The sequence below is a fragment of the Solea solea genome, chromosome 12 (assembly GCF_958295425.1).
Source record: "Solea solea chromosome 12, fSolSol10.1, whole genome shotgun sequence".
Classification (NCBI taxonomy): Eukaryota; Metazoa; Chordata; class Actinopteri; order Pleuronectiformes; family Soleidae; genus Solea; species Solea solea.
In genome coordinates, this window is record NC_081145.1 from 27,193,798 (window position 1) to 27,218,191 (window position 24,394).

The window sequence follows — 24,394 nt, forward strand, 5'->3', positions numbered from 1 at the left end:
GGCTGACTTCCTTTTTAGTTGACACCAGTGACTGGCATCATCTTTCCTTCAGGGGTTTCGGAGTCATAAATGATAAATGCATCATTCCTCCTGTCATGGAGGCGGGATTATTTGTGCTTTACGTCGCCGAGATATAATAAACACATGTTTATTTATAAACTTGGCTGCAGCCACAGCCAGAGGAGACTTCCAGAGTCACACAGATTATAAGAGCTTCTATACTAAACTGTTTATATAAACACAGGGGAAAAGACACTGTTTATTTATTATTCATTTAAAAAAAGAAGACACCACAGGTTATTATTCCTCCACTGGGATATTCATTAATTTGAATAAAGTGAGACAGCATCTCAGCCTAAAGTGAGACCTGGGAAGCAAAACAACAACAATGAACGTGATTATTCTCTCAGTTTAGAGCAGTGAGTGAGTGAGTGAGTGAGTGAGTGAGTGAGTGATGCGCCTCAAGTCTGTTTTCTCGCTCCAAAACTGAAATCAACAACTTTTCCACACTGACACTGAATTTAGCCTCACTTTCCCGTGTGTCAGTGTCTTTGCTCATGTGCAAACTTTTTAAAAAAAACTTTTATTCAACCTTTAATAACACAAACACGAGGAGTGTCCTGGCCAAGGCAAAACTATGTAAAATAAATAATGAAATGTACATAAAAACCGACTTAAAATACACAACATATTAAGTTTTTTCAATAAAATCAACAAAAGTATAACATATAGTTAGTTCTCCTGCTGTTTTTCTATTATATAATGATTTGCTGTGCTTTACTCATTTTATTCACTTCATTGTTTCTCTTAACTTTATTTAAGCACTTTTGTCATATAAAATTCTATATAATTGAACTTTTTTGTTGTATTTTTGTATAATTTCCTCCAGTTTTCAGTCTAATCTGGCCTATTTACACCTTTCCTAAATAATATATCTTGCGTTTTTCATCAGATTGCCTTCAAACCTCATGATATTCAAAAAATGGAGTGGTTTATTCAAAAAATAGTTACAATTTTGGTGTTTGTGGCCAAAAACGGCCGCCTCAGAAAACAACTGTGTACGATACGATGCTACTTTAACGCACTGAACGATTATAAGTATGCACAGACTAAACACTAGAACCACTGTATATCATATTTTCTTATCTTCCAACATTGAAATGTGTGTGTGTGTGTGTGTGTCTGTGTGCGCGCAGAACTATGAGCTCAGTCGTCTCATATTTGAAACTTAAAAAGAAACTTTTGCCCGGAAACATGAGCCGTGATTCTGGCTGCAGATTGTTCTGTTGTGTGTGCTCAAAGTAGAGGAAGAGGACATTTTCTTCTGCTCACTTTGTCCTCAGGAGAGCAACAGTGTGTGTGTGTGTGTGTGTGTGTGTGAGAGAGAGGGAGGCGCAGAGGGAAAAAAACAGAAGCAGGAACATAAACCTGACTCTCCATCAGTCTCGTTATTGATTCTGCTCCTCCCATCACGTCCCTTCCCGGACAGATTTTTACATGGAACACACACTGGTTTTTTTTCTCCCTTTTGGCTCGTCTGTGTGTGTGTGTGTGTGTGCGTGTGTGTTAGCCTCGCCTGTGGCTCTGTAATGTCCGTTCTCACCGATCTGTGCATCTCATGCCACCTGTAGAACGAACGGCCTGTCATGTTGCATAACTGCTCCGACCTACATGCCTCAAGGATGTGTGTGTGTGTGTGTGTGTGTGTGTGTGTGTGTGTGTGTGTCCTATATATAGTATCCTGGCGTGTCTAAAAGGCAGAAAACACTACATCTTCCTGTGTATTTGCATGTTGTTTTTGTTTACAGAGACGTGTACATGATTGTGCACTTATGTCTATCTCCTTCACACACACACACACACACACACACATACACATACACACACAGTGACGCATAGAATTGTAAACGCACACAAAACCCAGAGTTATTTCTTTATTTTCAATATGCAGGACTACAACAGTAAAAAAATATGGGGTTGTAAAAATGACCACTGAGCATACAGAGGGCTTTTAAAATGAGACACATTCACATTTGAATAAAAACAAATGTTAAAAGTCCATTTTTGTTCTGAAATTAAAAAAAAAGCAGTAGAATTAACAAGTTTATAATGTCTGTGTCACTGTAGTTTAATCATGGAATGTCCTTTGTTGTCACTTTAACCATATTATCATAGAAATTCAGATTTTATGTCACACTTAGCTTTAACACTTATTTTCTTTTTGTTTATTATTTTATCTATTTTAAAATAAACCATTATCTAAATCTATTTTTTCCCCTTTTGATCGATTGATAGCATAAATACAGTATGAATCATATACATGATGATATCGCTGTTAACGTTACAGCACTGACGTCACACTCTGACCACCAGGGGGCGGAGCCAGCGTGGCGGGCTATGCCGATTTATGTAACAGTAAAAGCTAAAACCCCTGTGGAACCAGCACTAACTGTCAGATGATGCTCTCTCTCTCGGTGTGAACGCGCCAAGACTCACAAACCCTCTCCTCTCCTCTTCCCTCCCCTCCCCTCTCTCCCCTCACCTCCCTTCTTGTTGCCATGGCTACTGTAGACGGTTGCCAAGTGAGGAGGACGGCTCGGTGTCGAGTAGCGGCTCGGGGAAGCTGAACACCAGCAAGAGCTCGACGGCCCGGCGGACGGCGACGGGCAGCGGCAGCGTCAAGAATGGCAAAGAGGAGCTGCACAAGAGGAGCGGCAACGGTGAGGAGGAGGAGGAGGAGGAGGAGGAAGAGTGGAGGTTCAATGTGAAAAACACAAAAACTCATACTTTGATGTTTAGAAAATGATGAAATTATGAACAAAAAGACTTCAGAGGATATTACATTGACTTACATTCATTTCCTGGAGACTTACACTAACCTTAACCATAACTACTACTGGCCTAATCCTAATCCTAACCCTGACCTGAGCCTTACTTAAATCAAGTCAACTTTATTTCCAGAGCACATTTAAAAAGTGCTTTACAGAGTTCACAAAAGGTATAAAACATAAAATCAATAACAGTAAAAGAGTAAAAATAGTGACATAATAAAATGGTAAAAACATGGTAAAAATCTAAAATTTAAAATGTTCACTGTGGGGGGGCCGGATTTAATTTTCATGGATTAAATCGCTCCAAAGTTTAGGGAGCAGCGACAGAAGTCCCTATAATGTGACTGTGTGAACAGATTCCGGTCCCCACAACATAAGGAATACCAGGTACACACACACACACACGGTCAGCGCCAATCAAAAGCGACTTGGCGTCTCAGGTGTTTTGTATATTTCAGTTCTTCTGGTGTTTTCCACTCAACTTACTTGGTCCCAGAGGGCAGAGCTGAAGATGAAAGCTGACAGTCGACGGAGCGTGACTTTTCTTTCTCTTCTTAATGTTACGTCCTGTTCGTTTTTTTGAAAAAGTATCACAGAGAAATCTGTGAACAACGTTGAAAAAAAATACACAAGTGTCAACAAAAACAACATTTAAGGAAATATAAGGTCTTATTTAAATATGTGACACTCAGGATCCTCATCTATGGAATTAGATTTGTGTCAATATTTTCAAACAACACTTTTAAAAAAGCAATAAAATATCGATTTAATCATTCAAAAACATTGTATTTTATTGTTTGAAAATACAATTGTTCTATGCGCTCCCTCACTTGTTCTTTGCGCTCCCTCATTTGTTCTTTGCACTCCCTCACTTGTTCTTTGCACTCATTCACTTGTTCTTTGCGCTCCCTCACTTGTTTTTTGCGCTCCCTCACTTGTTCTTTGCGCTCCCTCACTTGTTCTTTGCGCTCCCTCATTTGTTCTTTGCGCTCCCTCACTTGTTCAATGCGCTCCCTCACTTGTTCTTTACGCTCCCTCATTTGTTCTTTGCGCTCCCTCACTTGTTCTTTGCGCTCCCTCACTTGTTCTATGCGCTCCCTCACTTGTTCTTTGCGCTCCCTCACTTGTTTTTTGCGCTCCCTCATTTGTTCTTTGCGCTCCCTCACTTGTTCTTTGCGCTCCCTCACTTGTTTTTTGCGCTCCCTCACTTGTTCTTTGCGCTCCCTCACTTGTTCTTTGCGCTCCCTCACTTGTTCTATGCGCTCCCTCACTTGTTCTTTGCGCTCCCTCACTTGTTTTTTGCGCTCCCTCACTTGTTCGTTGCGCTCCCTCATTTGTTCTTTGCGCTCCCTCATTTGTTCTTTGCGCTCCCTCACTTGTTCTTTGCGCTCCCTCATTTGTTCTTTGCGCTCCCTCACTTGTTCTTTGCGCTCCCTCATTTGTTCTTTGCGCTCCCTCACTTGTTCTTTGCGCTCCCTCACTTGTTCTATGCGCTCCCTCACTTGTTCTTTGCGCTCCCTCACTTGTTTTTTGCGCTCCCTCATTTGTTCTTTGCGCTCCCTCACTTGTTCTTTGCGCTCCCTCACTTGTTTTTTGCGCTCCCTCACTTGTTCTTTGCGCTCCCTCACTTGTTCTTTGCGCTCCCTCACTTGTTCTTTGCGCTCCCTCACTTGTTCTATGCGCTCCCTCACTTGTTCTTTGCGCTCCATCACTTGTTTTTTGCGCTCCCTCACTTGTTCTTTGCGCTCCCTCACTTGTTCTTTGCGCTCCCTCACTTGTTCTTTGCGCTCCCTCACTTGTTCTTTGCGCTCCCTCATTTGTTCTTTGCGCTCCCTCACTTGTTCAATGCGCTCCCTCACTTGTTCTTTACGCTCCCTCACTTGTTTTTTGCGCTCCCTCACTTGTTCTTTGCGCTCCCTCACTTGTTCTTTGCGCTCCCTCATTTGTTCTTTGCGCTCTCTCACTTGTTCTTTGCGCTCCCTCACTTGTTCTTTGCGCTCCATCACAGTCTGGCATCTTTGACTTTCTTATGTTATTAATCAAGCTTTTTATCCTCTCGACGCTGGTTCGTCTGGGTCCAGGCTTAAGGACGTCAAACAAAACAAAACAAAACAAAGGAATGAATTGAATGACGGGGGGAATTAAATGTCCAGAACCAGAGCTGATCTAAAAATGGATGTCGCTCGCTGTTAGCACTCCACACTCAATCAACTGCAGACATAAATCAGCAAACAGTCACGGCACTTGTCAGCAAGCAGATTGAGTCAACTGAGTCACACTGTTTATCTGCCCGTGTGCAGAGAGAGCACTCCTTATAAACAGAGGCTGCAAATTGGAAGTTATTTTACACCAGTAATGCAGGGAAATGTGTGTTGTTGTTGTTGTTGTTGTTTTTAGCAGGAAGCAGGTGAAGCAACGGAATCAGATATACAGTATACACGAGAGGAGCAGTGTTTGGCAACAGTTCAGCATCTGCTCTTATCGTAATAGAAATTTCAGCCAGTGTCCCCCCCCCCCTCCCTCTCTGCCACCACCACCACCTCGTGCACTGTGGTGATTTCCAATTCGCTGCTCTTGACGCCGCCGGGTCTGACCTTAACTGTCGCAGCAACAAACACGGGACGAGCGCTGACACTGTGGCTTTGGGAGGATGAGTTCATGGCAGACTGTTGTAGTCCTACAATGAAGTAGGAGTCTGCCGTGTGTGATGTCAGCGAGGCAGTGAGTCACAGTGCAGCACAACAACACAGTCCATCTGCATTCCTACACAAGTACATGTATGAATACAGAGAGTGGCGTCTGGGGAAACAGTTTTTCTACTTTCTACAAAAAAAAATTTGCAACCTCTGACCTTAGAAATTTTACGAGTTGTCACGGCAACTAGAGGAGCTGAGTGCAATATTTAGGAGCACATGGTATCGAGGCAGTGTCACACCAAGACACACTGATGTCACCTATGTGTAGGTGGATGATTTACCAGCATGATAGTGTTTACAGTGTTTTCTATGGTATATATATATATATACATAGGTATATGTATATATATATATACATACTGTATATATGTGTATAAATGTACTTATATGATACTGTTCAGTTATAAATAGTGCGTGTATATACATGTATAAAATAGGTGTCTACGTACTGTACGTATTACACAGTATGTGAATGAGTATAAAGTATGTATACACATGTACAGTATGTACTGTAAATATACACAGATTTCGATAGACTTGTGCAGTATGTACTGTGTACAGTACAAAGCAAATCTAATTCCTACTAAAAAATAATGTCCTAAGAGATTAGATTGAGATTATGCTGACTAATACAGTATTCCCATGTGGATTATTATTACGCAGGACCAGTTTTGTGACGCTGCTGTGTTTTGTCTCATATCGTCTCCTCCAGACCCATATGAAGACCATTCCGGTTCCCTGCGTCTCATCACCATCAAACCCATGACGGCACAGCCGACCTACTCCTACCCTTCCTCCTCCTCACACAGCCAGGACTCTGTGGTCGTCAACGGGGAGGTGAGTCCGCGCATGGTATGTGTGTATACTGTATATATGTGTAATGTTAACACACCTTCGAGGCTTTTTGTCACACTCATCTGTGAGGTGAGGCTGCAGTGGTGACAGTGAAGGGCAGAGCAAACACAGATACACAAACGTTTGTTCATCTCCTCTTCATCAATTTTATTGGTATAGCGCCAAATCACAACACACATTATCTCAAGTCACTGTACATGGACAACATCATCGAGAGCAATTTACACAATGAGCAAACACTAGAGGCATCAGTGGAGAGAAAAAAAACTCCCTTTTAACAGAAGAAGAAATCTCTGAAAGAACCAGACTCAAAGACGTGTGGCCATCTGCCAAGACAGGTTGGGGTGAAAGGAAAAATTTGGGGACAGGAGAAGTGGGGGAGAGAAAGGACAAGAGGTAGGTAAGGTGGAGGCAGAAGAAAGAGACCAGGAGCAGATACACAACAATTGTATCAAACTATTGTATCATCTTCATCCTCTCAGATAAGTTTGGCTTCAAAAAAACAAGATGTAGCTTTGTTTGTGCGACTGTGGTCACTAGGTCATCTGTGTTTACGCAAAACTTATTCCTATACATAAATACATGTACTGTATGTTATATATATCTGTATATATCCCCCCCCTTCTCCCATTTTGCCTTTCACCCCAACCTGATGAGGCAGATAGCTGCACATGTTTGAGTGTGGTTCTGTCAGAGATTTCTTCCCGTTAAAAGGGAGTTTTTTTTTTCTTCTCTCCACTGATGGAGAGAAACTATGTTCAGTGCCTTTGTATCCCTCGGTGCTATACAATTAAAATTGAGTTGAATTGATGCTAATGCTAAGCTAACTGCATGCAGAAGAAGCTTTTTCCGCCTTTTTCGCCTTTTCCTCAGCTTTACCCTCTGAGACAAATATGGCCTCTACTGGTGTTTAAAACAACACACGAGAGGCCTCTGGACAAACTGAAAAACTAATGTCGCTTCATTAAAACTCGGTGTTTTGACTAATGGTGTGAACACACTGAACGCAATGTGATTATTTTTCGTGCAAATGTGGTCGCTAGCTCACGACTTATGGACTAATGCTAAGTAGGGGTGGGCAGTGTGAGTGCCAAAGATGGTATATGATGACAAAAACATCCTGCTGAAAAACTATTTCACTCATAATCTTGTACAAATTTAATTAATTAAAGAAATACTCTCTCCTGGGGTTTAACACGCAATTATAATTAACAGTAGACACTAAAATTGACATAATCGTTGTCATAGTTGTCATGAAAATGTCAACACATTTATCATATTGATGATTAACTGTCCCCATAAATCACAACAAACTGATGTCACCTTCACGAAAGTACAAAGTCTTTGTGTCGCTGTAAGTAAAAAAAGCATCAATATTGGTATCTCGTATTGGGTGACACTGGCCATGAGTTAACTTGGCAACTAATCAATACCAAATTAATCTGGATTTACATGCCACCAATGCCAAGCTACATTCATTTAGAAGAAGTTTGAGAATATAACAGCCAGTAAAAGTTCCTTGCCCACATTCTGCCCTACCCTTCCCTTCTTCGCCTGGTCTCGGTTGACTTGAAAATGATATGATTATACGAAACCAATATGAGCAAAACCCGTCCTTCTTTTCTGGTAAAAAGGGTTGTTTAAACAACATTTTGCAGAAAAAATCGTCCAATACTTGAATATTGTTGTTTGCAGGCAAACCACGTTGGGTTGAAGCAGAAGTCGGACATCGAGCACTACAGGAACAAACTGCGTCAGAAGGCGCGGAAGAAGGGCTACGGAGAGTTCTCGCTGTCTGAGACCGGCAGCCACGGTTACAGTCACCGCGACACCAGGCACGGTCGCCATGACGGCGGCCTCAAAGAGCCAATGACCGCAGAGGAGAAGAGGGCCTCCTTCGCTGGGTGTCACAAGAGGTATAAGACAACGTTTAGGACTCCAGATCGCTTCATAATTAAGGAGTACATTGTGAAATTAAGTGCTTTTCCTCACTGCTATTGTTTTTCATAATTAACCTTCATTTTATGATTGATTTTTTGTTGAATCAATAGTAATAGAGTGCCTTTTCTGACATACTATAGATCCGTTATTGACGTGTAGCAGTAGAGCATACAGTTGCTAAGCAACGCGGAAGGATATTAATATTAATTTTACAGTACACACACAGTTAAGTGTTTTACTTCCCATTTTCACATAGTTGATCAATTATTTTAGCAGTTTGGGCAAAGAAAACCACATATCTGCCTACAATTAGGGTTCATGTGTTAGCTGAGTTACATTACCAAAAAAAAACACTTTTCTTCCTTTTTCAAACATTCTCCACATCTGCCTAAACAATACAGTATATAAGAAAAGTATTTATGAAGATATGGAGTAGTGTAGTAGAGCCTAGAGTGTGTTTTATTACATGCTGCCATGTTTTTAATGAGCTTAAGACATCTGGAAAAACAGATCTAAGTATCTAACCTACATTTTCTGACTATAAACTGAAGTTTGTGCTGCTTTGTAACCTGCTCACTTTGTCACACCAAAGTCCATAGAGAAAATCAGCAATTTTACCACACAGCTCTCAGGAGTTGTTGAGCCACTGCTGCCTCTATCAGAAATTTTAAATGTGTTTTTTTTGTGACTTCTGGGTTTGAAATCCTTAGTCTGGATTTACCTGAGTGACACAAACCTAGCAAAGGAGGCAGCAGTAGACCAGCAGCTCCTGTGTCTTCATGAGCTAATAACAGTGTTTTTCTTAATGGACTTTGGTACAAGAGAGTGAGCGGTTTAAAAACGTTAGTTTCCTTTGGAGAACAGGCGGTCTAATGGTGAAAATAAGCAGCAAACATATTCTTAAGAGATATCATGCACATTGGCAGTGCTGACTACGTGTCACCACCTCACACAACCACTTCAGAAATGTTTTTGCACAGATAGAAAGTGACTTTAGGTTTATTTCTCATCCTGTGTTGTTCCGTCCTGAGCTGTCATTTTTCTTTCCTCGGTCCGCCAGGTTCTCTCACCCCCGAGAGCCGACCTACTGGAGCAGACAGTCTCTGAGCAGCCCGAGTCCAGTGGAGACGGAGATGGACCTCCTGGTGCTGAGAGAACGATCCAGGCGAGGCATCCGCAACAATGGCTACGATGTGAGTGAACGAAAGAATGTACGTTTCCTGTTTTAAAGATGACTTTTAAACCTCGATGACCTTGAAGGCATGTGTTTTTTTTATGTTTCCAGAAGGGATGTCCCGATCCGATATTGTAATCGGATATATCGGTCTGATATCAGCCAAAAAACGAGTATCGGATTATATCGGACTGCCTCTAAAATCTCCGATATAAACGCTCCTATACAAGCAGTCTGTTCTGCTCCAGCACATAAACATTTTTCTTTTACCTCTGAAATCAGAGCCTACGAAACCTGCATATCAAGCCTATTCTAACATTCAACACTACAAAATAAGTCATTAAAGTATGTACTCAAGGCTTCAATATTGGTATCATATCGGAAGTGAAAAAGGAAGTGAAAAAGGACACTGGAAACTCGGGACATCGTTTGTTAAATAGGACGAGAGGAACATCAATAAAAACACACTTCAAATGCCACAGATGGCACAAGACGAATCTCTGTTGACACACGTTTTAATGCATTTAATGTCCAAGTCAATATCCAATAATAAATCAACTCAAGTAGCAAAAAAAAGTAAATTTTGTATGAAGTATATTCATTATACATATTATTTGTAAGTCATTTGCCATTTTCTGACTCTCTTTTGGACTCTTTTTCCTTTTTAAAGTTTCTTTTTAAACGTAATCAGTTGTTACTAAAGACAGAGTATAGCGACTTTTCCATTTAACGGTGTTTAGCCAGTAGGAGGCGCCCTCTCTCTGAACTGTCCTGTAATTAGTCCCAGTCTCCCATCAGGGGCTTGATTTGCCCAAGGCTGTAAACGGAGGCAAGAGAAGGAGCAGAACTCTACTTCTTTCCCTGATGACTTGATTTATTCATGCTGAAATTCATCCAATTTCTTCCTATTTTGAAAGATTTCGCAGCAAAACCCCGACAAGCCATTTATCAAATTTACATGTGAATCATGTTGATTTAGCATTTTGTGTTTGTTTATCTTTGTTTTGTTTGGTAGATTTGTGCTATATACTATAAAAAAAAATCTAATTTAAAAAAAAAAATGCGCATTGGCCAAGAGATTCATGTCAAGTCGAGTGCAGATCAATGGAAGATGCACTTCTGTACTGCGGCGGTCCATCTGCACATACATTTATGTGCAATAAACATCCAAATAACTCTCCTGAGATGTGTGTTTTTGTGATAATATTATTGATTATGAACGTCACAAATTAAGCAGCACGAGGTCTGATTGCTGAGAATGTGAAGGATTTTTATATCAAAATAAACACTGGGAAAGGCTCTGAATATAAGTCAGTGTGATTCACCTCGTGAAGCTCAGGTGAAAACGGATTCACAGAGAGTGGGTGAAGTCTCTGCTGCTGCTGCTGCTGCTGCTGCTGCTGCTGCTGCTGCTGCTGCTGCTGCTGCTGCTGCTGCTGCTGCTGCTGCTGCTGCTGCTGCAGTAACAGCAGCTTGAACTGAAACCTGGCTGAATGTCAATGACTCTGAATACGATTACAGACTCTTCATGGATACAGATGGGAGGCTTGATAGCGGTTAATGGCTTCGGATGCACCAAACAGTTGGGAGAACAGAGTGTGATTGTGTATGCATGAGGGTGTGTGTGTGTGTGTGTGTGTGTGTGTGCTAAATACATGAATACATAAATACATTTTTCTTGCTTTAGAATATATTATTTTTGACTCATTTAAAATCTGCTATATTCTCTGTACACTGCAAAAAAAACAGCCCTACTAGAAACAGAAATAGGCCAAATGTTCTTAAATTGATTTAAAGGTTCTTGTTTTAGGAAAACAAATCTGCCAGTGGGGGTAAGCAAATCAAATTTTACTTGGCTAGAATTCTTAAAAACTAGCTGGTAAATCTGTAGCCACTTCCCAACTGTAAATGTTCCTTAAAATGAGGGAAAACTTGCCAAAAACGACAAAACCCAGCCAGAATTTGAGAAAGTTGTAATTGAAATTCTGTCATGTAAGAAATATGTACTGACTAAGCTGACGTTATTACTGATTTAACACATCCTTTAAGAGTGGACACACAAACCAGTTATTCTGCAAAGATTATTTTTCTTTTCTGGGCCAAAAAATAAGCAACATTTTCCAGAAAGAAAGCTCATTTTACTTTCCTGAAAATCAATTTTTACAGATTGTCTGTTGTTACTACTATAAACGCTGACCTTTTCAAGACCAGTGCAGTCCTTAAGGAGACTAAAAACCTGGTCCTAATTGAGGCAGAACCTCATTTCTGAGGAGCTGGTGACATTTATAGTGTGGTTAGGTTGAGATTACTCCAATGACAACCTCATTTTTTACTGCAACGATTATTACAAGGTGGCAGCAGAAGGTAGAGAGAGGGTTGTTGGTTTGATTCCCAGGTCCTCTAGTCTACATGCTGATGTGTTCTTGGGCAAGACACTTAACCTCAGGTTGCTCCTGATGGCTGTGTGTGAATGATTTACCAGGTTCCTTGAATGCATCTTGAAGCTGCTCCTCTAATCTCTCCTGCTAGTTATGGTTCAGGTCCAGGGATAACGTTGTGTTTGGACTCTCCAAGTAAAGAGAAGTGAGTGAGAGTCCTTGCACGCCTCTGTGTGACTGCAGCTCTCTTTTTTTTAACCTGTCTCTCACAAGGCAGGATTTTAACCAAACACAAAGAAATCAGATCAGGTCACGCCTCCGCCTGCATCACTGCACTGCTTACCTGTCTTACCTAAGATTGTTGTAAATAATTGATCCCCGCTCTTACCTAAGTGTCTCTTTTTATATCCCAGCAAAAACATCTCCGATCCTCCACTGCCTTTAATTTATTTAAAAAAAAAATCATTCCCACAGTGTGTCACAGGAGATCAGGGAAGCTGTGACCTCAAGTTCCCCTCGGGTATCATTTATCTTTTTTTTATTTCCATTTGATTGATTTATGACCGTTAAGTTGCTGTATAAATTAAGTTTATTATTAATTCTGGTACAAAATTAGACCAAAAAGTCATCTAAATGATGTAGGAGGTCATTGATGTGTGTGTGTGTGTGTGTGTGTGTGTGGGTCATTTACTGATATCATTTCTCAACTTTTATTGGAATCCTGTTGTGATGATAAGATCAGGTTTAGAGTACTTTAATTAAATGGAGATGACAAATTGATGAAAAATACAATAATGATGGTAATGATGGAGCAAACTGACTGCACTGGGTTTTTGTAATATGATGTCTTTTCTCCAGGAAGTGTCTAAAATATTTTATCATACATCACAAGGGAATTCATTTCCTTGTGAAAGTAGCAAACCAAAATCATGCTCCGCAGCAGAATGGATGTTAATAACTCTCCACGATTCCCTTGAAACGCAGGTTTATTGAAATTTGATCCACAGTGAAAACTCAAGTAGTAACTAGTAGTTCTTATAAATGTTATAAAAGTTGTGGGGCATAACTTTTGTAAATAAACATACAGTATGCCTGTCTATCTATCTATCTATCTATCTATCTATCTATCTATCTATCTATCTATCTATCTAATCTAATTGCCACCAAATCTGTAATCTGGATCAGATCCAAGTGAAATCTCTTCTAATCCTTCACACACATACCAGATTACGTTCAAATGAGTTTTGACGGAGACATGATATTGTGTTTTTTTTTACAGTTTTGTGGATTTCTTCTTGTTGTGTTACACATTATATAATATAATAACACAAATGTGAACCATCTTATGCTGTAAATCCATGTGGATAATGATTCAGATTTCTTTTTTAAACTTTTTTGAAACCTTACTGGAAAATCTGATGAATACATTGACTGATGAGTGTGTGTGTGTGTGTGTGTGTGTGTGTGTGTGTGTGTGTGTGTGTGTTCGCTCCACAGGGGGAAGCGGAACCATTCGAGGAGACTAACGTGGACCGTCTGATGAGCTCCCTGGGCTACGGAGGTGGATCCACCGGCACCGGCAGCCTCGGGGTGAAAGCTCACCGCGGCTCCGACTCCTCCACACTCAGCTCGCAGCCGTCCATTGACGAGGTCCGCACGCAGATGCACATGTTGCTAGGCAACGCTTTCAGCCTGGCACCTCCGGACCACGACCCGCCTTCCCCTCCAACCAAGTAAGTAAATTCGTGTTTTTGCATTCAAGAGTCTTTCCACGCTCTCGTCTCTCAGGGCAACAACATCTGCGTGATTTACTGGATTTTGTGTGGGAAAGAAAAAGAGTTTGAACTCGTTCTTCCCACTCACTCTTCTCTCTGGATTTATCTGAACACGTCGGCTTTTTCCTCCAAACTTGTGTAACTTTTAGGTTCAAGCAAACTTCACCTTGTGTGTCTGTCCTCTGCAGCCGCCACCATCACCACCACCACGCCCACAGCGCTTATAACCCCTCCCACACCAGCCACTACAGCGACGGAGTGACCAGCGCCCCGGGCACCATGAACCACCCGTGTGGGGGGAGACAGAGGAGCGCGGCCTACGAGGACATGCACCAGTGCAGCCTGCCCAAACCGGTCAGTTGATATAAACACACTTGTAAACTTCATTCCTCTGGGGTTTGAAATAAAACAACTTTATTAATATTGTCAAAACCTGCTTTTTACCACTGCAGGGTTTCCGTTTCACTCAGCTTCCTGACATGGGCATCGGTTCTCCTCCGCCACTGATCCCGTCTCGACCTGGTCCTCCACCGGGGACCTCAATACGACGGTACCAGCCACACTCACACACTCACACACACACACATACTCTGACAAATACTCTGAGATACTTCATACAGTATTAGGGCCACAAGTAAAAAAATATAATAATAATGATAATAAACCAGCATGAATTATGAGATTAAATCAGAATTATGAGATTAAATCAGAATTATGAGATTAAATCAGAATTATTAGAATAAAGAAAAAGTCATAATTTTGAGATTAAAGTCAGAATTCTGAGATTTAAGTCAGAATTATGAGAGTTAAGACTTTCTCAGAATTCATGCTGTTTTTTTGTTTTGTTTTTTACATGTGACCCTTTTTACATGTTGTATACTCTTTTGTACACTTTCATATATATATTTGTATATATATATACATATATACAAATATATGTATACATATATATTTATGTATAAAAGTGATTATTTATCAAATAGAAATGTCATGAAATTTAGTGTATTTCATGTATTTGTATCAGGGACTGTGTACAAATACAGTATGTACACAGAAAAAAAATAAAAAATAAAAATATACAGCACACAAACACACACACACACACATTCTTATGCAGCATTCTCCGTGGGGACACTCATTAACATAGTTATAATAATAACGATACATTTTCAAAGTATAAAGACAGGACAGAAATGTCTAATACAATACAAGAACACACCTGTTGTGTTAAAGAAGATCATATAAAGTCTATAAGAGTGAATAAGCCTCAGTTTTGAGCCGGGATCTGAAGATGGAGAGAGAACCTGAGAGTTTGTGGTGTCAAATGGTCGGTTGTTCCAGAGGAGACGTCCGAGCAGCTGAAGGCTCTCTGTAGACTGTAGAGAACGGGCAGGTGTGTTAATGCAGGTACTGAGGGGCGAGGTCGTCCATGGCTTTGAAAGTGACGAGCAGAATCTCTTCTTATATACGTGATGTGAATGTTTAACAGGGAGCCAGTGCAGCTGCTGGAGAACTGGTGTTGTTATGGTTTAAGTGGTTTACGTGGTTTAAGGACGGCGTAGGAGGTTTGGACCAGTTGTAGATTATGATGGATGGATTTTGTCAGCCCATGGGTGTGAACCAAGATGGGACCAGGTTTTGGTCTCCATGAGGACAAGGTCAGTGTTTATGATAGGAACAAGGCCGTAAAGGTTTGTGTAGCTATGAGTGCATTTTATACGATACATACACATATACAGTAAATCGACAGTATATACGATAACAGTGAACATACTACTTTGAGGAACGTTGTCCACAATTACTTTGAGAGATGAAATCTAAATAAATAATCTGTAATGAAAAGCTTTTCCTCAGCCAATCACGGTGCACCTCTGGGGCTAATCACATTTATTTTTTATAGAAGGATAAATAAATGAATAGTGGAGAACATTCAGGGAGGAAAAAGAAACCATCAGAATATCAATCAGTGTCATTCAAACCTCCTCTCCCTCACTCACACACACACACACTCACTCTCTCTCATATGATATTCTGCATCTTTTGAACCAAGCGTCTTCATTTAAATGCTGCTGCCGTGTTCACCCTGTTGCTGGGCACCTCAGCACTGCAGAGACCCATTTGCCCCCTTCCCTTGGTTTGTCTCTGGGTTTGGTGCGGAGGAGCGTGTTCGCCATCTAGTGGACAAACCTGAGCACAACAACACCCTGGAGATGATGTGATTCAGCTGCTGATAAACCAGTGATCTAAAACCATATTCTGAATTTAATTTCGACTTAATTAGGAGCACATGTCCATGACAAAGACAGTTAGTCTGTAATGAACCCTAATTAGGATTCTGTTTGGCATCAGAACTGTGTGTGCGTGACTGTGTGAGTCTTGCTCTAAAAGCAGATTCTTCACGTTTTATGAGTTCATCGTCGGCCCGGTGACACGTCAGCCGCTCAGTGTCCTCGGGACAGAGACGAGTGCTAGTTCGTCTTTCACTGTGCAACGCGAGGACATCATCTGTCCTCCAGTGACGTCACTGTGGTGTAACATGTACATGTGCGTGCAAGCAGCCGTTTTTTATCACCGTGTGGAGACGTGACAATTCAGTTGTTTGTTCATTTGTACAGCAGAAAGGTCTAAAACCTGCATATTATATGCAGAACAAACACTTTTATTTTGAAATTATTGTGAAATAGGGTCACCAATATCATTATGGTGATAAAATTGATGGAATATTGTGATATCATTTTAAGATAATATCACTGAACAGTTGCTTTTTGTAACTAGACTAGACACTCAGTTGATCTCAGGTCATTTGAGCTTGAGACTAGAGATTATTTTTTATAATTGATTAATCTGTCTCTGGATTGGTCCGTGACATGGAAGAAACCTGGAAATGATGAGGTTCTCAAACGTCTTTGTTTTTTTCCAAAAATGATTCACTTTTAACGATTTCTTTGTTTTATGGAGCAAAGAAACAAATAAAATATTCTCCTTTAAGAAGCAATCATTAAAAAAACTTTTAAAATAGTTGACGATTAATTTAGTTATGGATTAATAATCAAGTAATTGTTTCAGCTCTATTTGAAACTCCTGGTCTAAATGTTATTTGACAAAAGAAACAATTCAGAATAATTCATTGATTTTTGTTTATATTAAGTGAATTTACAAATTCTTATCTGCCCAATGAAGTCATTTCTTTCTTTACACTGTTCCACATGATCTGCAACTAATGACTGCTTTAATTACTGATTAATATGACTGTTATTTTCTTGAATAATTGCTTAGTTTTTGGTACATTTTGTGTCACAAAACCTGTGAAATATCGGTATTTCATCAGTTTCTTCTCCAAAACTCAAAACGACGAGAAACCAGAACATGTTCACATTTAAGACTCTAATACTAATCACTCATGTCAACAGTTCCACTCCTGACGTTAGTCTGAAGCCTCGTGTGTCGGAGGCCTCGGAACTCCAGGCCCAGCAGCACAACGGCGCCCCCTACCTGCCAATGTCCAGGACCCCCTTCCCTGCAGTTACTGTTGACCAGTCCGTCACCACCTACTCAGGTGAGACACACCGCGCCACAGTTTCCCGCAGACATGTACAGCGACAGCCTCAAGAGAGAAGTTTCTTAAACAGCTGAATCCATGGTTGTTCCTCACAGGAAACCCAATAACAGCAGTCTACGCGATATCAGCAAACCGCCCGGGCTACTCGGACTACTATGTCATGTCGCCGCCGTCCTCGTACCGTAGTCCGTCCTGGATGTCCTACCCACCTGAGCCTGAAGACCTGCCGAGGCAGTGGAACGATGTGCCGGTGAGACACACACACACACACACACACACTGATCTCTGTCCTCTGTGACGTAGTGAAACACAGCACATGACAGTCTGCTTCCTCTCCTCTCCCAGCAGAACTCACGTCACCTCGAAACCATCTGCTGAAGTCGTCCAAACCTGTGATGTTATGTAAGACTCTTTTTTGACACTTTTTACAGTTTTTTTTTACAATTTTACAGGATGAAATGATGGTAAAAGAACATAAATATCAATGTCAAGTATGCACGTCATACTTGATATACACAATATGTGACATATTTAACCTTTATTTAACCTCATTGAGATTGAAAAACTCTTTTTTCAAGGCTGCAGCACAGTAACACACAAACAGTACAGCAGACATACTGTACATATGATACAAAAACATTAAATAATCAAATATGCCATTTCTAGGATCACAATCATCATCAAAAAATCCCCACGGAATCATAACAAAACCCATAAATCTGCAAGATCATCTATAGACCGATGTTTCCTCCTCCTCGTCCAGCATTCTCCTAAAAAAACATCCAAGCCTTTAAGTTTCAAATCTTTCTGCGGTTCAGTTCAGACAAAGAGAGCAGCAAATATAAAAGCCTTTATCCCCCAATTCAGTTCTGACCTTTTGGGCAAACTCCTGGGAATGAAGCCGATACGATCCAGAGTTCCTCTGATAGATAAAAGTCAACAGGTGTGAGGGGAGAAGACCTTTGTAAATGCACATCCAAAAATAACCTCTCAGGACAGTTACACCAACAATTAAGACAGAAAACTACGAGGACATGACATCGACATCGTAAGGTTGTATCTGTGCCGGGTGGATGCAGCAGAGTGAGTGTGAGATCTGATCTGAAGTGGTTACAGGAGACTCAGTCTTCTCAGTTCTCCTGCTCTGGATCCGCCTGCTGTCCACACCACACCACACCAGTGTTTCCGAGTCCAACAACTCCGTCTTAGTTTGAAAACTCCAGGGTTTGAGTTTCCGTCTGGACGGGCGGAAACATGATCTTTGACTTATTGTCCACAACTTGAATATTGGCTGACTGGACTTTCTCATGTGTTGGCTCTTGTCCCCTGCAGGTGTCTTCTCTCTGGACAGGTAGAGGACCTTCTTCTCACAGAAGACTCTCTCTGTCCGTCTCTCACCTCCCTCCCTCCCTCCCTCCCTCCCTCCTCCGTCGACCACATCGTACCACAGCTGCTCTTCTCTCCACTGGCCTTGGCCTCCATCTGTATCTTCTCGCAGACCATTTCATCTGCAGCTCTGATCAGAGCTCCACTTCAGCCAGCCACAACTCTCTCTGTATTCTGAGCCCTGAGCCCCACCCACCATCCCAGCTTTACTAGCTCGTCCAGGCCCCCCCCCCCGAGTCACTGTTTCCATGTAGACTTCCTGGTGGCCACCACTGAACAGCCAGAGGCCCCTCACTCTGCTGAACTGAGCTAAGCTAAGCTGAGCTGAGCTGAGCTGAGCTGAGCTGAGCTGAGCTGAGCTGTACTGTGCCTCCCTACCTGACAGCCCGCATGCTGTGGACAAAACAGGGTGAGTGCAGCACAGAGCGACGAGTTCTCCGCCTCGGTGTTTCATCGTACAGTAACTGCCATCTGCCCAGCACAGCAGCACTCCTCTGGAGCTGGAACAGAACTGGACCGGACCAGACCGGACCGTGCCATCAAAGACTAGCTCCGCTGTAAACGCCAGGAACGCTGGACTGACTAAAAAACTGTGCTTTTTATTTGATGAATCCAAATTCCTATGTAAACCTTCTACAGCTGGTTAATATGTGTGTTTTAAACTTAAGTGACACAAAAAGAATCCAAGGTAAAAAAAAAAAAAAAAGACAAAAAACAAACAAACAATCCTCTCGAGCCGTCTTCAGTTTCAGTTGATGAATTTTCTGTGTGCTTTTGTCTTTTATTTTCGTGCAATGGATTACTGTACAAAAAAAGATGTAGTGAGTGTTTCTCGGTCACTCGCTTTACTCCAAGGAAAAAAAAGAAAAAATCCATTCTGCTCTTTGAAGCAGACAAAATGGCGGCTTAGTTGTCTGTGGTTCTGATGGCATTTCTGTACTTTTCAAAAGTGTTGACTTCATTTGTTTGTTTGTTTTTTTTTCCTTTTCTCGGATTGGATGACGATCTCCGTTGACCACCTAACAAGTTTGCGTCCGCTGACATTTGACAGACCTGAGACAAGAACACGTTTAGATCCATCTGTGGTTTGTGTTTGTTTGTTTGTTTGTTTTCGACGTTTGCAGATGTGAGCACATCGGACACTCACAGATTGAGTTGGATTAGAAGTAATTTTCAATTTTCTTTCCATTAGAATCCTGTAAACTGGGGACGCAGTGATAGTTGAGTGTCATCTGCAAACATGTTGACATTTTTGCCGATAATGACACAGATTTGTTTTTAAGTGGTTGAAAAACAAAGTAAAAAGGCTGTAGAACTATTGTTATTAGTGGAGGTGAAGGGCTGAAAGACTTTAAAGGTTCAACATTATGTATCCAATCGTACCGAGTCTGGCGGAGAGCTTTCTTTGGACTTAAACTGGGCAAACACTGTGTGATTGTTGGCCCATTTTGAGCTGGTTTTTCCACTCATGCGACTATTGGGATTTGGGATCCCCATACATGGAGTATATAACCCTCACGACCAGCTCCCAATTGGCCATCATATGAAAATCAAACCTGTTTGAAATGCTGATTTGCCCCTCATGAGGTTATCACACTGTTGAAGGAGAACCACGAGCCGACTCATCTGATCCTCGGTGGGTTTTCCTTCATTGCGCGAACACAGAACCTAACGTGACGTCAAGTGCAAGTGTGCGTCTTTAAGGCTCGACTTTACAGTTCCGGGTACACCGGGGAGTCCAACGCGTTGTGTAGTGTGAGCAGTCAGGTCGTATACGCACATTGGACCTTTAAAGTGTGTGCACATAAATTGTGAGCTTTGACTTTTTATCGCTTGTGATTTAGTCGCACAGAGTATGCCCGGCTTAACTGTTTTATTAACTGAGTCATGTATGGGTCATCCTGAGCTAAGAACTTTCAGAAAACTAGTCTAGTGGAATTTGTATTTAGTTTATTCATCCATTCATTCATTCATTCATTCACCTTCCACCACTTTATCCTTCACATGAGGGCTGCTGGTGCCAAGCCCAGCTGACATAGGGTGAAAGGCGGGGTCAAACTCTGGCCAGGTCGCCAAATGTTGTATATTGAACCTTTAAAACATTTTCAAATGTATTTGTGTCCCTCTACACAAAAGAAAGACAGAAAACATCTGTGTCAGTATCGGACAAACGTTTTATTCTATTTCAATATCGGTATCTGTATCGGCGCAGACTTTTACATTGGTGCATCATTAATGTGAACTTAGAAAAACGATTCTTTTACTTGAAATCTGTCAACTGTATTTTATTGTGTAAGGAACTTTGGCTCGTGGGTTGTTTTTGGTCTCGATGGCGACGGATGAACGTGCGGTCGTTAGAAGATGAGATGCGCCAGGGCTCAGCTGAGCTGCCATACTGTATGTAACGGTTAAATGTATTCATGTATATAGCAGATGATTTAACAAAGAGGTTTATGCAAGAAGGGTGGGAGGGACATGTTGCTTGACATTGTTCAGATGCCATTTTTTTTATATATATATATATACTTCTCAGTGTTCATGATGGACTGTTTTTTTTTTTTTTTGGCGCAAACGTCACAATATTGTTTGTGTTAGAAACTTTTAAACGAAAATGAAGCACTCATTTATTTTTTATCCAGGCAAGATTTAGCACAATAATCACACTTGATATTCCAGTAGATTCACAAAAATTAGTATTTTACTCCCCCCCAGTAGGGGGCAGCCATCTCTGACTGTTAATGTAATGTATGACTCTGTTTTTTGTCTGGTTTCTGGTTGAAGGTTCTGTAGTTGGCCTGAAAAATGGATGTTTGAGAGGAGAGAGCAAAAGAACTTAAGCATGTTTGAGTGAGTTAAACTATTTTAATTTTTATGTTTATTCCTCCTACACTTACTTGATAGCTGCGAGCAGAAACTGTAGCCAGATGCCATTGCATTGCTATTTGGTGTTAGCAGCTAGCCAGGTGCCACTGGCACCAGGGTGTGACATTAGCAGCTACTGTAGCATGCAAGGTCATCAGTGTTTGATGTTAGCAGACACATTAGCCAGACGCCGTGGTATTGCTGTTTGAAGTTAACAAATGCAGTAGCTAGATATCTTTTCTGTTAGCCGCTATGGTAGTGACATGCCATTGCATTGCTATTTAACAACTAGCCGGACACAACGGCATCACTGTTTCAAGTTAGCAGCTACAGTAGCTACATTTCTTTGCCATAAGCAGCTATGGTAGTTAGGTGCCATGTCATTGCTATTTGATGTTAGCAACTAGCCTGACACAACAGCATCAGTGTTTCAAGTTAGCAGCTACAGTAGCTAGATTTATTTGCTGTTAGCAGCTACGGTAGTTAGATATCATGTCATTGCTATTTGATGTTAGCAACCAGCCTGATACAACAGCATCAGTGTTTGATGTTTGCAGCTACTGTAGCCAGATGCTTTAGCATCTGTATTTGATTTGTTAGCAGCCACTGTAGCCAGATGCCATGACATAGCTCTTTGACGTTAACTGCTACTTTAGTGATGCACCGTGGCATTAGCAGCTAGTGTAGCAAGACGCCTTGGCATTAGTGTTTGACATTAGCGGCTACTGTAGCTAGACACCGTGGCATTAGCAGCTGTCAGGCGCTTTAGCATAAGTGTTTGTCATTAGCGGCTACTGGGCTACTCTAGTCACACACCGTGGCATCTGTGTTTGATGTTAGCCATCCACTGTGGCATTGGCGCTAGACATCAGCAGACACTGTAGCTAGCTGCCAGTAGCTGCTATAGTCAGTCATTGGTGCCATGGCGTCTGGCTTCAGTCACTGCTAATGTTTGTGATGTCATCAGTTTATGACAACTGCGCCCTGCTATTGAAAACAAAGTAACAATTTTTTTCTTTGTTTTTAGCAAATCTAGTAAAAATCAAGTTTATTGTTGCGCTACGTCTTGCCTAACATCAAATAAAACAAACCATATTTTTATGTGCTTCATCTCTACTAAAACATATAAGACAAAGGATTCAGATGGAGATTTCAGCGACAAGCAGATCTGTCTTTGTTTACAGTTGTCTTTGTAGTTAAAAAAAAGAAAAGCTAAACACAATTTCTCTTTCGCTGTATGTTCGGCTAATCATCATTCAGATGGCACCAAAGGAGATTATAGCCATATATGAATTGAACTATAAATAGACATAAAACATCTGTAGGATACAGAACGCAGTAATCCATCAAAGTTAACCAAAAATAACCAAAATGAGATATAAAATACAGAAAGAGATCGTATACAGTAGATAGAAATACTATAGTACATGCAGTGTAGTTTATGATAAAATGAGCACTTTTACAAAGAGCAGGAATTGTGGTTGAGAAAACCAGAGTCACTGTAAAAAAATGCTGTTGTATAGCATGGAATATTAGGATTCTCGAAATGTACAGAACGTCTTGGAAATCCTGTCAAAGCCAGACATTTTTTTTGTAGATTTGACTGCAGCAGTGAAACAAAAGATATATATATCTATCAATATACATATATATATATGTATGGAGAAAATTTTAATATTTACAACAATTGTTACACAATTTCTAATCCTGATCGTGACTTTCTGAAATACTGCAGATGAGTTAGACCCTGTCTGCAGCATTTAGGTCCACAAATGCAAATTTTAAAAGCGATTATTTGCTCTGAAACATATTAATAATGCGCCAAATCCAGCCTGTATTCATTTCTTAAATCCAGTTCTGCAAATGATGAACAATCGCTGTGGATGTTTCGGGAAGAAGAAAGTAAGTGGATCATATTTTAAATCATAACTGGTGTATAAAGTCATCTTTGGTTCAAATGTTAAACACTTTCACACATGTTTATCATTTGTTTTGACGCCATGTTAAAAAGAAAGAGGGGGGGCGGGGTTTTTAAAAAGGCAGTGAGGGGGAGGAGACCTGATGCTATGCTAATAGGTTGATGTGCAATGTTTATGCTTCTCACGGGTAGCGGCGGGATGCTTGTATCCACGATGTCGACTTGACTGTAACTATAGTTTTCTTTTTCTGCCGTTTATGAGCCATGTCATGATGCTGTGGCGTCATGGCGACGCTGATGATGATGATGTCACGCTGTCGTCACTGGGGGGGAGTCGGTAGAAGGTCACGGTGACGACAACTATTGAGCGCTGTTGTTGGATGTAGTTATGCAGAAATAAAAACAACATTTTGGTGAATTTAAACAATAAAGACAATACATTTGTGAAAACAAACATGTCCGTCCAGCCATCCTTTAATCCAGCCATCCTTTAATCCTTTAATCCAGCCATCTATCCGTCCCTCAACAATTTACGAAGGTGGACTGAAAGGTTCATGGTCTGGCCATGATGCAATGGTCAAATTTGACCAAATGTGGTTTATTTTTTAACATGTTCTTGTCATGGACCACATGGTTGGTGTAGTGGGTCACACTGGTGTTTGCAGCAAGAAGACCTTTCTATGTGGAGTTTGTGTACACGGGTTTCCTCCGGGTTCTCCGGGTTCCTCTCACAGTCCAAAAAATGCAATACGGGGATTAGGCGAATTGGACACTCTAAATTGACCGCAGGTCTGAGTGTGTGTCTCTATGTATATGTGTCCCTGTGATGGTGTGACCGCACCTATCGCCCTGTGTCAGCTGAGATTGGCACAGCACCTCTCGTGACCTTCATGTGGAGGATAGAGTGGTAGAAGATGGATGGTGCTTAGAAACTCTCATCCTGAAAGTCCATAGCAGATATTTCCACTGCATGGACTTCCTTTTTGTCTCTGGCTTGAATTGGTGCAGCCAACACTCGC

The 24,394-nt window shown here is 41.2% G+C and overlaps 1 protein-coding gene across 8 annotated transcripts in view; it reads left to right on the forward strand.

Annotated features, from left to right (window-relative positions):
• The window catches only part of kiaa1549la (KIAA1549-like a), an 84,436-nt gene extending 60,607 nt beyond the window's left edge, over window positions 1–23,829 (forward strand). For 2 of the 8 annotated variants that reach the window (XM_058645352.1, XM_058645357.1), the window contains 11 exons: window positions 2,572–2,720; window positions 6,240–6,379; window positions 8,078–8,298; window positions 9,384–9,534; window positions 13,373–13,608; window positions 13,839–14,004; window positions 14,103–14,200; window positions 17,061–17,206; window positions 17,305–17,459; window positions 17,555–17,611; window positions 18,542–23,829. In XM_058645352.1, the coding sequence (XP_058501335.1) occupies window positions 2,572–2,720; window positions 6,240–6,379; window positions 8,078–8,298; window positions 9,384–9,534; window positions 13,373–13,608; window positions 13,839–14,004; window positions 14,103–14,200; window positions 17,061–17,206; window positions 17,305–17,459; window positions 17,555–17,587 (1,495 nt within the window). In that variant the 3' untranslated portion in view covers window positions 17,588–17,611; window positions 18,542–23,829. The remainder of the gene's footprint in view (window positions 1–2,571; window positions 2,721–6,239; window positions 6,380–8,077; window positions 8,299–9,383; window positions 9,535–13,372; window positions 13,609–13,838; window positions 14,005–14,102; window positions 14,201–17,060; window positions 17,207–17,304; window positions 17,460–17,554; window positions 17,612–18,541) is intronic. The other 6 variants (XM_058645355.1, XM_058645359.1, XM_058645353.1 and 3 more) reach the window with 5 other exon arrangements.
• The last annotated feature ends 565 nt before the right edge of the window (window positions 23,830–24,394 follow it).